The following is a 15,206-nucleotide window of genomic DNA, read 5'->3' as shown; positions in this document are numbered from 1 at the left end:
ATGGGGTTAAATGAAATAGTCCCGTATGATTCAGTGTATATCAGAACTAGTAAACTAGTTCATCCTTATTAGTAGGAATTAAATATATATTTTTCCTTTTGTTTTATATAAGATAACAAAAGATTAACGCTAGTAGAACAGTGGCTCCACCTTATAATATTTCGTTCGACTAGATATACTAAACAAAGATCGCTGTACATTTCGATTGCTTCATATTTTCAACAAAGAAAAAACGATTTATGCAAAAATTATTCTAAAACTGTCATTCACGCAGCTAACGCACTGATTTCATTTGATATTCACGATTAGCGGATTTTACTTTTTAGTCCCCCATGTGATGAACAAGCTGCGACTGGGCTGTCGGTTCTTTCCACGTTCCTCGGACGCCTGCCTGGACAAAATTGGAAGCTGTTCCGGTAAGTAAACGGCAGGTGGTGGGCCGCTTTTGAGATTCCGTAAAAATGCTTTTGCGTGCTGAGACGAGCGTCAGGCGTTAACCTAACCAATGAGACTAAACATCTGCCACAATATGGAAGCCACTGGGCGAGGGGCTCATACTTTGAGCTTTCCGCTATGGCAGCTGCATCACCCGCAACTCCAAATTATTTGCGATTTCTGCCAGTGTGCACGACACGAACGAACTCAATTTTCCGCCCCCACTTATTTAAGCGAGTTCTCGATTGGACAGGGACACATCAATAATAATAATAATCGTTGATGCAACAATCTATATTGGATCAGGGCCTTGAAATGTGTAAGAGCACTTCATTCAAGACCGTGACGGTACACTATAGGATACCCTATAGGAGGCAATGTGGTCAGCATTGCGCTCGCTCAAGATTATTACCCTGATTTGATTCAGGTACTCACTCATAGCTGAGTCGACTGGTATCCGACGTCGAATCACGATACAAATCCCACTGCCACCAGTGAGATTTGAACCGCGACCTTTTATATGACAGCTTTATGCTCTAACCACTTAGCTATCCGGACACATCAACATCAACTAAAAACACAAGAAACGTTTTTCCTCCGTTCGCCCGATTCCTCGCGCTAATCAGGAACGGCGATGTGAAGACGTTCCGCGTCTTCAACAATGATTATACTCTCGGAAAATAAAATACTCTTGGAAAATAAAATACTCCCGAAAACAGATATAAACTAGAGAAACTAATATCAGTGTATGAGATTTCCTTTTTTTTCCTTGAGTCCCAATTTCACCACTTCCTCTCTAAAAAACTCTTTCTACCTCGCACTTCTCGTCCCTTTTCTTTTCGAAAAAGCAACTCCCCATCCATGTGGAGCGGCAAAGCAGAGTTGGGCAGCCACAATGACAAATTTCCCTTCCGTGGCCGAAGCCTGAAGAACGACGTAACAAATCACAAGTACTTCGCCGGTCCCACGACAAGGAGAAGAACCTGGCGGAATCAGTCAGTGACGTCAGAGCCCAGTTTTGCCTGTTGCATCGAAATGCACTCGTAGACGCGTCTGATGGCTTCCTTCCGAGCGGCCTTGATGTTATCCAGGTCAATCGCGTTTATCGAGTCGAGTTGGAGAAGACTCTGAGTAAGCATTTTGTATACGGATATGTATCCCTGCTCATTCGAGAACCGCCCTTGAATTACCCAATTCGGTTCATCAACTGGATGAGGGCAATCGAGTCGAGCAACGGTTGCATTTATCCCCGAGAGGCCTGGTGTGGTGCGAGCTACCCTTGCATCACATCATGACCAAGGAAGGATCCTGAAGGAGGTTCAATTGAGGCAACATAGTGTAGGACCCTCCATGCGTGATCATATTCTGACCAAAAGTCAAAAAGTAAGGGGTATGTCCGGTGGCTGAATGTACAGATGATCCCATCGCGCAGCAGATATCAGGGATCTTGTGGTCCCAGTTGCGCTGATGAGGGGAAACATAAGCCCGTATAGCGGCTGTTAGGGATTGGTTAACCCGTTTGGAGGCATTTGTCTGAGGAGAATACAGAGCAGTGAACACATGTTTAATGCCCCTTAGCTTCATTACCCCACCGAAATCAGCGGAACAGAATTCTACCCCGTTATTCGTCAACACCGATCCAGGAGTGCCAAAGACATTAAAGAACCGATCCATTAGAAATCGAGTTACAACTTCAGCCAGGAAGCGCCGAATCAGCTTCACGAAAACTAATTTCGTGAAGCGATCAAGGTAGACGATAGCTCCGACGTTTCTCGACTTATTTCGTGGATAATAAGGTCGATGAACAACTTCTGGAACGGCCTGTCGGGGAGTGGAGTGAGAACCATAGGAGGCCGAAGTGTTTGATTGGGCGCCTTCGTGGTTTTGCACGTAGTACAATTGTCCACATATGACTTCCCTTCTTAAGCCATACGGGCAAAAAGTACACGCTTTGTGGGCGATCAAAAGGTCTTAGCAAACCCCCCGTGAGTACATAGGGAATGGTAGTGAAGTCGCTCCGTCAACTCCCCCCGATCCCAAATTTTCCAAATCGAAGCTTCCTGTAGAGCATCTCCCGAGGCGTGTTCTGTTTTTTATAAATGTTCCCGTCAACCATATGCAGATCTGGAAGTTGATGAGAATTATCCTGGATTCGAGCTATCAATAGGAAATATTCCGAGGATTTAAGGACAGAGGAGTTGAAGTCGATTTCAGTGGTGTCCTCGTCGCTAAGCGCTGACATCTCCAAGGCATCAGTATTATGAACGCGTGATAGAGTATCAGGAACAACATTTTCTGTCCCTTTGCGATGCTTAATGGTGAACTTGACACCTTGAGCAATTTGAAGGAAGCGTGAAGAGGGACCACTTCAAATTCATGTCCCTCCACGTAAGCCCTGAACTTTATAATGGCCTACACGCAGCCAGGCACTCCCGCTCCGTCACCGTGTGATTGCGTTGCACAGCGTTAAGTTTCTGCGACATGAAGACCTCGTCTCCTTCCGGTGTTACTTGGACGAGGACCTCTGCCTTCTTTCCTGGCGTAATGTACAGAAAACAGTTTGGTGAAGTTTGCATTATGCAACACCGGAGCGGAAATAAGCGCCGTCTTCAGTTAATGAAAGGCTTGGAGCACATCATCCGATAGCAGAAACTCCACAATGGCCTTTATTTTGTCAGGATCCGTTCGAACTACTTCATGTCCGATGGTATGCCCCAAGTATTTTACCTCGTTCCATGCGAAATGGTGCTTCGTCACATTGATAGTCAAACCCTCGCTTTTGAGATGAACGGCAACCTGTTGAAGGATGAGAATGTGGTCCTTGAAAGTCTCAGACACGACCAAAAAATCATCCAGATAGACGAACACATGATTTCTCAGATGGGCTGGAATCACCTTGTCCATTTACTCACACGATGTCTGTGGAGTATTGTACAATCCGAAAGGCATTGTCCGGAACTGGTACAAGGGTGTCTACCTGTGATGACGAAGGATGTCTAATCCCTTGACGCCTCATCGAGAAGTATCTGCAAGAGGCGTCCTTAAGGTCAACACTGGAAATGTATTGAGCTTTAGGCAACCGACTTAAGATCCCATCAATGAGTGGCATGGGATAAGCACACTTTACCATGCTGATATTGACTTTTCGGGCATCGAGGCACATTCTCACCTTGCCTGGCACGGACGGAGAATGGAACGTTTAAGCGGGTAGGTGTCATGTAGCTCCGAGAAGCCCATGATTCGCTCTCGAGTTTCCTAATATCTCCGCAGCCGAATATAGTGCGGAAGCCAGTGTCTAGGTACGTGTTCACATGTCTCCTCCCCAGATAAATCCGGCGAAGGGATTGAATGGCGTAATAGGTGTATTAGAATTTATTGAATGTTTATTATTCGCTACAATGCTCATCGACGAATCCGAGCTGGGTGCTGTGGTTACTTTTATAGGATTATCGTTGGAAGACATTATGCCCTTGTTAGATTCAGACGGACTACAGGCATTAAATACAACCCCGGAATCATCGCATTGTAAAGGAGATATGTCTAGTGATACAGACGGACTACGGACATGACAAACCTGTGAGTTAGTAGGTACAGCCTCTCCTATGTTCTGGCCGTTTTTTGATGCATACAGAGTGTGATCAGGTTTGTAAGTGTCCGGCGCGCCGCATCCGTAGAAAAATACCTTACTTAATATTCCAATTCCAATTTTCAACGCTCGAATATAGAAATTTCGAATCGCTGGAGACATCGTTCACGATGAGTTTGAGAGTGGGATAAGGGAAGGACTGCAATGAAAGGTTCGGTCTCCGAGAAGTTCCAACCCTTCCCCTTTTAGTCCACACTACTCAAAGAAGCCATCAAAGTCACCAAGCATCGAAAAGCGTACTTAAATGATTTTTTTGAACTCATCGCAGCTGAAAGTCATACAAGTATAAATTTTAACAAACAAGGAGATAAGGCAATCCCATTTGAAAATGCAGGATTGTGATTCCATGATTACAGTCATAATAACGAGAGCTTGATTATGATCACAATCACGTAATCATGAAGTTCGTAATCATACTCACGTAAACTTGACTATGATTTTCCCGAACTCTGGTTGACATGGTACTCCCCATTTATGGAATAACGGCAATCATACATTTGGACTTCACGTTCATTTGCTTTCGGCTTATTTGATAATGAAAAAAAGGCAAAATTTTATTTTTTAATTATTCCGCATGAGTTTTTATCGCTCATATACCGGTATTTTGAGTTCCAGTTGTACTCTTCCTCAGTGGGTTTTTGTCATGCACTTTATCCTTAAGATCTGGATACAGTCGACAGTTGGAGGACGGGGTCGATCCAACCAAGAAAAATGAAGACAAATTGAAGATATCAAAGACTGACTTAGTGGCATAAAAGAGGACAATATACAGACGTACGTATGGTATGTATCTTGTGTACAATTTGCAAGATTGTGTACCTCTTTCTATGGAACTTTTCGGAATTGATAAAAACAGATGCAGTCCCACCTCGTCTTTAAAATGCTTGGTCCAGGTCAAGTTTAGCGATCAATGTTTAAAATCTTCCACTACAATAGCAAAGGTAGAGAGAGGTTGATTTCTATGTGCAATATAAAAAGTAAATGAAGATTTCAAACGTCTTACGCATAAATGTTCATGAACGACGAAATGGGCCTTCCACGAAAAGATTACAAAGTATGTGAAGAATTTAAGAGGGCTTTCATCAAACATATATAATACCTCATCTTTCAAGGGTCAACAACCTGTTCCACTCCACCATTTGGAAAATTTTCAATTCGAGACTTTTTTAAATAATAATAATTACAATTCCTATTAATTAGTTAAATATTTCACATTGTTAAATATTAAAACTGAAAGCAAATAGATGTAGTTCAAAGGAGCAGATTTCAATCCGAAACCCCAAATTCAAATTTCGTATAAGATCACGCAATACATACATAAGTATTTAGCTTTTCAGCTTCGAATCCGGCAGCTGCTTCAACAGCTGACAACTGTCACAACACAGCCAGCTGATCCATTTGTTTTGATAGGATTCGGTGCCCGCTTTTGGCGTGTTGGAGTAAATTATTTCGTCCGGTTACACTTTATTAGTTTTGTAAAATATGAAATTTGGTTTCACCCCACATCCCTCGTTTGTACAATGAAATTCAGCACGACGCTTTGTACAATTGGAATCGTGTTTTTGGCAACTTTCTTATTGTGTGAATTTTTTGTCTATTATGTGGTCTTATCAAAAGTAAGTTCAAATATCTTTTCCCTTGAGTACTATTATTATTATCATCATCATCAACGGTCCAACAACCGGTTCCCGGTCTATGCCTGCCTTAATAAGGAACTCCAGACATCCCGGTTTTGCGCCGAGGTCTACCAATTCGATATCCCTAAAATCTGTCTGGCGTCGTGACTTACGCCATCGCTTCATCTCAGGTAGGGTCTGCCTCGTCTTCTTTTTCTACCATAGATATTGCCCTTACAGACTTTCCGGGATGGATCATCCTCATCCATACGGATTAAGTGGCCTGCCCACCCTAACCTATTGGGCCGGATTTTATGCACAACCTGACGGTCATGGTATCGCTCATAGATCTCGTCGTTATGTAGGCTACGGAATCGTTCATCCTCATGTAGGGGTCCAAAAATTCTTCGGAGGATTCTTCTCTCGAACGCGGCCAAGAGTTCGCAATTTTTCTTGCTAAGAACCCAAGTTTCCGAGGAATACATGAGGACTGGAAACATCATTGTCTTGTGTAAGAGCTTTGACCCTATGGTGAAACGTTTCGAGCGGAACAGTTTTTGTAAGCTGAAATAGGCTCTGTTGGCTGCCAACAACCGTGTGTGGATTTCATCGTCGTAGCTGTTATCGGTTGTGATTTTCGACCCTACATAGGAGAAATTATCAACGGTCTTAAAATTGTAGTCTCCAATCTTCATTGTTTTCGTTTGACCAGTCCGATTCGATGTTGTTCGTTCTGTTGCTTTTGGCGCTGACGTTGCCACCAAGTACTTCGTATTGCCTTTATTAATGTGCAGCCCAAGACTTCGCGCCGCCTGCTCGATCTGGATGGACTGTATATCTCGGGTTGTTCTTCCCATGATGTCGATATCGTCAGCATAGGCCAGTATTTGGGTGGACTGAAGGAGGATCGTACCTCTTGCATTTACCTCAGCATCACGGATCACTTTCTCGAGGGCCAGGTTGAAGAGGGCGCATGATAGGGCATCCCCTTGTCATAGACCCTTGTTGATGTCGAATGGTCTTGAGAGTGATCCTGCTTCTTTTATCTGGCCTCGCACATTGGTCATGATCAGCTTAGTCAGTCTTATCAATTTCGTCGGGATACCGAATTCTTTCATGGCCGTGTACAGTTTTACCCTGGCTATGCTATCATAGGATGGTGCAACTGATGTCCATTTTCCAACAGTTTTCCATCGCTTGCCGCACAGAGAAAATCTGATCTGTTGCTGATTTGTCTGGAGTGAAGCCTCTTTGGTGTGGGCCTAGCAAGATAGCGGAGAACATCTTATAGATGGTACTAATGATATCTCCCTTTTTATGTATGAGACAGATAATGCCTCGTTGCCAGTCGTCAGGCATTGATTTACTATCCCACACCTTGAGCAGAAGTTGATGAACCACTTGGTGTAATTGGTCGCCTCCATATTTAACCAATTCGACTGTAATTCCATCGGCACCTGGCGACTTATGATGTTTAAGCCGATGAATTGCACGGACTGTTTTTCCTATACTTGGTGGTGGCAGTATTTGTCCGTCCTCTTCAGTTGGCGGGACCCCCAACTCGCCGATGTTCTGGTTGTTCAGTAGCTCATCAAAGTATTCAACCCATCACTCTAATATGCCCATTCTGTCGTAAATAAGATTTCCCTCTTTGTCTCGGCAAGATGAGGACCGAGGTGTACAAGGTTTCATCCGGCTGATTTGTTGGTAAAACTTCCGCTCCTGGTGCGGTTGCTCCCTGTACTTTTCTAGTTTACAGACTTGTTGGTTCTCCCAGGCTTCCTTTTTCCGTCTGTGAAGTCGCTTCTCCGCTCTACGGAGTTCATGATAAGTCTCTGCGCGTGCCTGCGTTCTTTGAGAATACAACATTGCTCCGTATGCGGCATTCTTCCGTTCCGTAACTAGCTTACATTCATCGTCAAACAAGCCGTTCCGACTTCTTTTGCGGCTGGGGCCAAGTATCTTTGTGGCCGTATCAATGGTAATGTTTTTCAGGTGATTGTGAAGATCATTTGTTGATGCTTTATCTCCAGGATCTCTGTTCACTGCGGTTATTGCGGCATCCATTTCGCCCTGTTGTGAAGGGCTTCACTATTCACTCTCACATGATTGTCAGAGGGGATTGTAGGTGGTGTCGTAATTCGAACTCGGCGCTCTATGCCAATGAGATAGTGGTCCGAGTCCGAGTCGCAAACCAGGTACTTCCAACAACCATTTCGTGCGATACTGCTAACTGAATAATCCGCAGTCCGTTATCATTAGTATCCTTATGTAAGCTATGCGAGCCGACGAATCGCCTGAATACGGGTTCTGTCCCTACTTGACTGTTGAAATTTCCAAGTATGATTTTGATATCATACTTGGGACTGGGACTAGGAAACCTATTCCGAGCACATGGTTTACTGGATGGCTGCTATAATATATGGTGTAGCGGCTCTTCTCCAGGAAACCGGTCCCTGCCCATCGCATCTCTTGCAACGCTGTTACATCAGCCCTATATTGGGACAGCGTATCGGTTAGTTGCTCAGCAGCATTCGGTCTGTACAGGGAATGCACGTTCCATGAGAGAAAGCGCAAATCCTTTATCCGTTGTCGTTGCCGGATTCGTCGTTTTAAAATCCATCCTGTCCGAGGCTCCTTCCGTGGCTTCTTAACATCAGTATTCCATGTAGGGTTGTCAGTCCTATCCAACCTCCAACCTGGAGGACCAGTTGGTACATTTTTTCCCGTTTTTAGGCGTGGGAGACTCGCCTTCATAATGCTTCGTCTGTAGTTTTTCATTAAGAAAGAACTTTCAGCGACCACCACATGGAGGTGGAGATAGGGTTTGGTAGTAGAGTTGTTGGTGCTGGTTCAGCAGACGTTTCCCAGGCTCCATCGTGGGTACCAATCCACGTTTTGCCCTGGGACTTATACTACCCTTTGATCGCTATTATTATACTAAACTGTTTATGTTTCTAGTGCAAATGGCCAGACGTCGGGCAAGACATGAAAGATTCGGAACCCATCCCGGCACTTCTCTTGGCAGACACTCATTTGCTGGGACCTTATCATGGACACTGGTGGGACAAACTGCGACGTGAATGGCAAATGCATCGAGCATTCCAGGCTGCCGTGCAGCTCTTTCACCCCGAGGTTGTCTTCTTTTTAGGTAACTATGATTAGAAACACCACTTATATTAAAAAAGTTACAGTCGTCAATCTTCAGGCGACCTTTTCGATGAGGGCCAATGGGTGGATCAGAATGGGTTCCGGGAGTACGTCTTACGCTTTCAGAAACTGTTTCACACGCCAGCCGGCGTGAGGACAATCAGTGCAGTTGGAAACCACGATATCGGGTTTCATTACAGGTATGAGTCCTATTCTTCGATTATTTTCACTTGTGCTCGAATAGTTTTGCTTCTCTATAAATTTTTAACGAAACCAAATCATTTTTTTTTTCCTGTCGGCGTAGACTTCACCCTCTCCTTTCGGAGCGCTTCGATGAAGCCTTCAACCACTCCGCCGTGAATCTGCATACAATTCGAAATGTCCACTTCGTTACAATTAATTCCATGGCTATGGAAAATGATGGCTGCTATTTTTGCGAAGGGGCGAAGTATAAACTGAGGAAGATTCAATGTAAGCGTTCGGAAATATTGTGAAGAATATTGGAGTTGTACGTGACCGCATGTAACTCTTTTTAGCTACGCTAGACTGCAGTAAAGATGAGTCTAAATGTGTGATAGGAACAACAACAGATCGATTGCGTTATAGTCGGCCAATTCTACTACAGGTTAAGTAAAATTTCAGCTTTCTTTCTTAAATAGATAAAACAGAGTAATTAGTTCAAATAGGGACCTAAGGCAGAGACTCTACTCCTGACGATCAGAATTTAGAAGAATTTTCGCCACAACACCTAGGAACAAATATCTAGACAGAAACAAAGTATGGTGTGGTGATTGGGGACTTCCAAGCTATACAGGAAGAAATTCCCAAAAACAAGTTCACAACAAGCCACTATTTAATGTGCGGCGGGCCAGTACGTTCCTCACGCTGTTTTATTGGTGGCTTGATTTGCAAGACAGCAATCAACGGTCAATATTGCTCAAATGTCTCTTATGAGAATATAGTCGATTTGCGTTTTACTGTTCCGACTATAAAATGTAGAAAGGTGAGACAGTCGTTTGATTTGCCATGTACAAAGTCGTGAGTGTCCGTAAAATCAATTATACGGTCGCCACCCTCATTGCGTGCTCCAAATCCTTTTCCCCCATGGCAGCTGTTGCCGTTTGTTTTTTCACCCACGCCTTCAAAAATGATATAGTCATCAGCAGCAGGTTCAGCTAGGAGTTAGCATAGCTGAATAATACTTTATTTTATTTTTCTCGTTCTCTGATCTCAGCATTTTATTTTTGTTTTACTGAGAAAAGGAAAGTACATTGCCTCAAACCCTGTTCCTTTATCTATGCTTGCAATTGTAGTGAGTTCGAAATTGGTCTGGAATTGTAGCTTTCATTTGTGTAAGTTGATTTATACTTGCCAAAGTCTTCCCGAGTTTTGTCGCTAATTTATTAGCAAGTGCAAAAACTACATGAGTATAGGTAAATCCTGCTAAACACCTTCTGAGCTATGCTGCTGGAAAAGAGCCGACTCACGGAGTACCTAGGAGCACTGACTATTGTATTCGCTGATAGGTCCACCACGACCTTTAAAGATTTGCGGTTTTTGTTTTGGATATATTACCCAACACTTCTCATATATCTTACTTATTAACATATTTTTTCGTTTACTTATAAATTTCAAATTTAAGTTTTTCCTTTCTGGTTTATTCGCAATATTTCCACAACCTATTTTGGTCCTAATGATTTCTTTTATAGCACCAATTACCGTAGCAGGTATACTTTTTTTATTTCTTTCGAATATTTTGTCACAATTTCTTAACACTCCATCGTGCATGCCTAGCACACGTTGATATTCCAATCAACTAGCGTGATGTATATATAGGTATATTTATTCTCAAACCAGGGAAACCCACCTACACGGACGCAAGTTTCCGACCGATCAGTCTATGGTCCTTTCTACTAAAAAGACTAGAAAGATTAGTAGATCGGTTCATAAGGGATACCCACGTTCCTAAGTGGCCACTTCACCATAGGCAACATGCCTACCAAAAAAACAAATCCATGGAGACAGCACTCCATGAACTCCCGGAAAAAATTGAAAAGACGATGTCCGAAAAAGAACACGCCTTAGGCGCATTCATGGGTAACGAAGGTGCGATGCGGCAAAACATGGAATCGAAACGCTGTTAAATAGTTGAATCTTTCACATGCTAGAGTGGAGAAAAATTCATAGATTGGTCGGCCAGAAGTCTATTGAGGCAGGATGTCTTAGGGGCTGCCCACAGGGAGGGGTTCTCTCTCCACTGTTATGGCTCTTGGTAATGGATACCCTGCTGTGACTCTTGGAGGACGAAAAAGTCTTCGCGCAAGTATTTGCAGACGATCTAGCCGTAATAACTACTGGCAAGTTTGCGGCCACAGTGACCGCTTGAATGCAACTCTGCATGAAATCCACAGTTGGTACCTTCCCAATGGACTTATGGTGAACGCTAGGAAGAGTGGACTAGTTATGTCCATTAGGGACGTCAGGTGGGGCAGCTAAACGCTATCCACCTTAGCAGGGGCGGAAACCCAGCTGGCATAAACGATCAAGTATTTTGGAGTATATTTCCACTCCAAATACCGTGAAAGCATCATATCCAGGAACAATATCAGAAATCCTGCAGATTGCTCTGGTCCTGTAGGACTGCGATAGGGGACTGGGGACTTTCACCAAAATGGATACATTGGATGTAAACATTTATAATAAAACCCATTTTGATGTATGCATGCATCATCTAATGGCCGAGGCTGAACTTTGCTAATAGCAGAAACCTGCTAACGCAGATTCAGAGGCTGGTAAGTATTACTACGCCGACTGCGGCACTGGAAGCTGTCCTAAATCTACCCCCATTCACTTGGAGGTGAAACGGAAAGCAGCCAACGATGCATATAGACTCGATACCATTGGAGCGGGAAAAGGCGGTCAATCATACGGTCATGCGTGTATCTGGAAATTTCTTGACAAACATCCGGTAGCTCTGATGCCGGCAAATCATATGGTTTCCAGATTCGTGTTTGAAAAGACATAAACTGCCCTAATCAAGAGAAGAATGGTCGATAAATGGCCATGAGTCTTTTCAGATTACAGACTTAATAATCTTCACCGACGGGTCAGTCATGGATCTGACGTAGAGGTGTTTTCGGGGAATCAGATTATGAAACTGGCCCGACCCCTCGGAAAAATGGCGACCATATTCCAGGTGGAGATATATACATTGGCAGCAGAAGAATGCCTGCGACAAAAAAGGAGGTGTCGCACCATCCGAATCTGTTCTGACAGTCGAACAGCATTATCAGCACTAAACGGCAACGCATATCAAACCAGTTGATGTGGAAAACCCTTTTAACGGGACACTGCTCATTAAACTAGCATATGGAAAAGATTGGGGTTGTGGTTTCGGCAATGTGCAGCCAATGTGAGGAGGAGGAAGACACGGGGCTGCTGCAGCTGTCCGGGCTCCTCAGATCTCAGACGAAGACACCTTGGTAAGGTTCTCTTCAAAGAGGATAGTACAATGAACCTAACATTGAATTTGAAAAGGATGGTGCCTCTAGCATTAACATTTGCACCGCGGATCACTTTCTCCAGGGCCAGGTTAAAGAGGACACATAGTAGGGCATCCCCGTGATTTAGATTGTTGTTGATGTTGAATTGTCTCGAGAGTGATCCTGCTGCTTTTATCTGACCTCGCACATTGGTCAGGGTCAGCCTAGTCAATCTTATCAATTTCGTCGGGATACCGAATTCTCGCATGGCCGTATACAATTTTATCCTGGTTATGCTATCATAGGCGGCATTGAAGTCGATGAAAAGATGGTGCAACTGATGGCTGTACTCTAGCAGTTTTTCCATCGGTTGCCGCAGAGAGAAAATCTTATCTGTCCCTGATTTGCCTGAAGGGAAGCCTCTTTGGTATGGTCCGATGATGTTCTGGGCGTATGGGGCTATCCGGCCTAGCAATATAATTGCTGTACTGCGTGATATCCCCCTTTTTATGTATACAACAGTATGGTTTCCATAAGCCCTTAAGAAGAGCATAGCACCGTCAACTACACCTTCGTTCGACACCCTCGGTAGGAAGAGTGCTATGACCCGCCAGACTGACTTCAATCCGACTCCGCTTGCCCCAAACTCAGGCCAAGGAGAGAAAGCCAACAGATGTCATCAGTGGTCGAGGTATTTGAGGAAAATAACATCGGATATGGAAGAAGAAAAAGTATCGGTGACAAAATACAACCCTGACGCTCCGCTAATTTTTCTGAGATTTTACCTAGATGTAGAACGTGATAGTTCACGTCGCTCCGATAATAGTTGTTTCCACTTTTTCAGCTGCTCATCATCGTGAATGAAAAACTGAATTCAGAAGAAAATTGAAAAACTTTCGACTATCTGCTAGCTCGTTTGTGTTCCGGTATACGGTAGCGAAATTGCTGCTTCACCGACCAACTTTTTTCATGGGATACGCTACGATTGTAATTCTCGTATTTCACTTCCGCTTGCAGTTTGTATCGTTTGCACATCAAAAAAGTGTTCCCATTCCTGGACAACAGCCGAATCGCGATGTGGTATTCCCTTATTGTTGATCGCAATGTAGTCTATCTGGTCTGTCGATACATCTGGGAGAACACTTAATACCAGATGCAAAGCTGAAACTTCTGGAAGTGGGGAACATACTAAAGTTCCTAACGGTTACAGGCCTGCTTGAGATACTATGATCAACAGGTACACTATAAGCAGTAAAAGGGGCACAAGAGTTCTTCAAGGACGCGGTGCGACTTTCCCTTAACAGAATAATAATAATAATCTGGTCTGTGCTGGAACAATGTACCACCGATGATGGAGCGGTAACAAAACTTTCGTCATTTCTGTTATGCCCCCAATCACATGCTCGAGAAAGGTATTGTGGAAGCTCATGTTGGCATTCGGATTCGTATGTACAATATCATTGGGCCTTCCAGAGGTCAAAAGCACAGCACCACAAAAGGAACTTTTTCAGAATGTCTAGCATATATCGCTGGACTTTTCTTTCAAGTTCTAAAATACTCGCACGTTGTCTATAAACATATCGGGATCGATATATAATTTGGAAGGTTGTGCTACTCCAAACGCCTCTCGCCTTATCCTTCAGCAGGAAGCGCGTATTCGGTCGAATTAGCCAGTCGCGCTGTAAAAGTTGTAACAATATAGGCGATATAAGATCTGCTCCTAACCTGGATTAGTTTGCGTGCGTTATAGCGGATGTTGCTGCTTGGGGAAAAGATATAATGGTATCAAGTATTAAATTCCACGAGTTGACTTGCATTTTCTTTAGCTCCTACTCTTTTTTGGGTATGGGCAAATTATACCACTAAGGGGGGTGAACTTCCACCAATTGTTTGACTTTGATGCAATCCTAATTTAGCTACTCAAATGGGTGATTATTTCGTTGCAATTGCACTTTATTTAGTTTGTCCATTCTGATCTGATTCGTACGTACTCTGATTCAGAACCGGAAAGCCGCAGATATGTTACATTTAGTATTTCATTTTCGCTTGATAAGCGTATAAAGCTTATATTCAAATTTAATGATACTTTTACAGCATTTCCCCACGTATCGAAAATCAGATAAACGCTGCATCGAAGGTGATATTCCTGCTCTGGAATCCTATCGAGAAAATTGGGAGGTGCTATCGAAAGAATCGACTGATTTCATTGGTGATTTTGAACTTAACTATGAATGAACGCAGTTCCCAAATATATAAATTTTTTTTCAGGGAAAACTCTAAATCCGCGAGTGGTTTTCAGCGGTCATTCTCATCATTATTGTAGAATTAAGAACAGATTAAAAGTTGAGGAATATACTATTTCCTCGTTCAGTTGGCGTAACAAAAACAATCCTAGCTTTCTGTTGGTAAGTGCTTTCTTTTGCACTCGTAAGACTAGACTAGACTTCGGTTAAATACATTATTCACACATGCATAGAAAAAGGTTATTAACTAAATTGTTGACGCTTGGTCGAAAAACTAAACAAAAATAGAATTTCCGTTTTCTAGTTTAAATGTTTCTTGCATTCTTCCGTTTTTTTTCCGAGTTTCTTTGATAAGAGTGAGCTCAATTCAACTTTTCAATTTTTTTCTAGGCTCTTTTTACACCAGACAACTATGCCGTGTCCATATGTTATCTACCACATGAAACAACCGTAATAAAGTTCTACGGCTCATCAGTCTTTCTGAATTTCGTGATTCTCTCGGTCTATTTGACGCGGAAAAGAAAGCAGGACTAAAGTACTATTTTGATATCTCATAAATCCTGATATTTTGTAATTTATTAAATTTATGTACATAAGACTAGATTTTGCATTTTATTTGTTCCAAAGCGACCGG

General features: G+C 43.1%; 1 protein-coding gene across 1 annotated transcript; it reads left to right on the top strand.

Moving 5' to 3' along the window:
* The first annotated feature begins 5,449 nt into the window (after positions 1 to 5,449).
* LOC119650062 (metallophosphoesterase 1 homolog) lies at positions 5,450 to 15,173 on the top strand. The gene is made up of 8 exons (XM_038052559.1): positions 5,450 to 5,697; positions 8,659 to 8,848; positions 8,906 to 9,047; positions 9,152 to 9,318; positions 9,384 to 9,472; positions 14,424 to 14,538; positions 14,598 to 14,734; positions 14,963 to 15,173. Exons 1-8 carry the CDS (start codon positions 5,602 to 5,604, stop codon positions 15,104 to 15,106), a joined length of 1,080 nt encoding a protein of 359 aa, XP_037908487.1. The 5' UTR covers positions 5,450 to 5,601; the 3' UTR covers positions 15,107 to 15,173.
* The last annotated feature ends 33 nt before the right edge of the window (positions 15,174 to 15,206 follow it).

This window comes from Hermetia illucens, chromosome 1 (assembly GCF_905115235.1).
Source record: "Hermetia illucens chromosome 1, iHerIll2.2.curated.20191125, whole genome shotgun sequence".
Taxonomy (NCBI): Eukaryota; Metazoa; Arthropoda; class Insecta; order Diptera; family Stratiomyidae; genus Hermetia; species Hermetia illucens.
The sequence above is the reverse complement of the archived record's forward strand: the minus strand, read 5'-3'. Positions and strand labels throughout refer to the sequence as shown.

Excerpts from the sequence above, each read along its gene's own strand:
- LOC119650062 (XM_038052559.1), top strand. The coding sequence starts at position 5,602 with ATGAAATTCAGCACGACGCTTTGTACAATTGGAATCGTGTTTTTGGCA. Across the intron at positions 9,473-14,423 it reads GTCGGCCAATTCTACTACAG|CATTTCCCCACGTATCGAAA; the intron begins GTTAAGTAAAAT and ends ATACTTTTACAG. Across the intron at positions 14,735-14,962 it reads ACAATCCTAGCTTTCTGTTG|GCTCTTTTTACACCAGACAA; the intron begins GTAAGTGCTTTC and ends ATTTTTTTCTAG.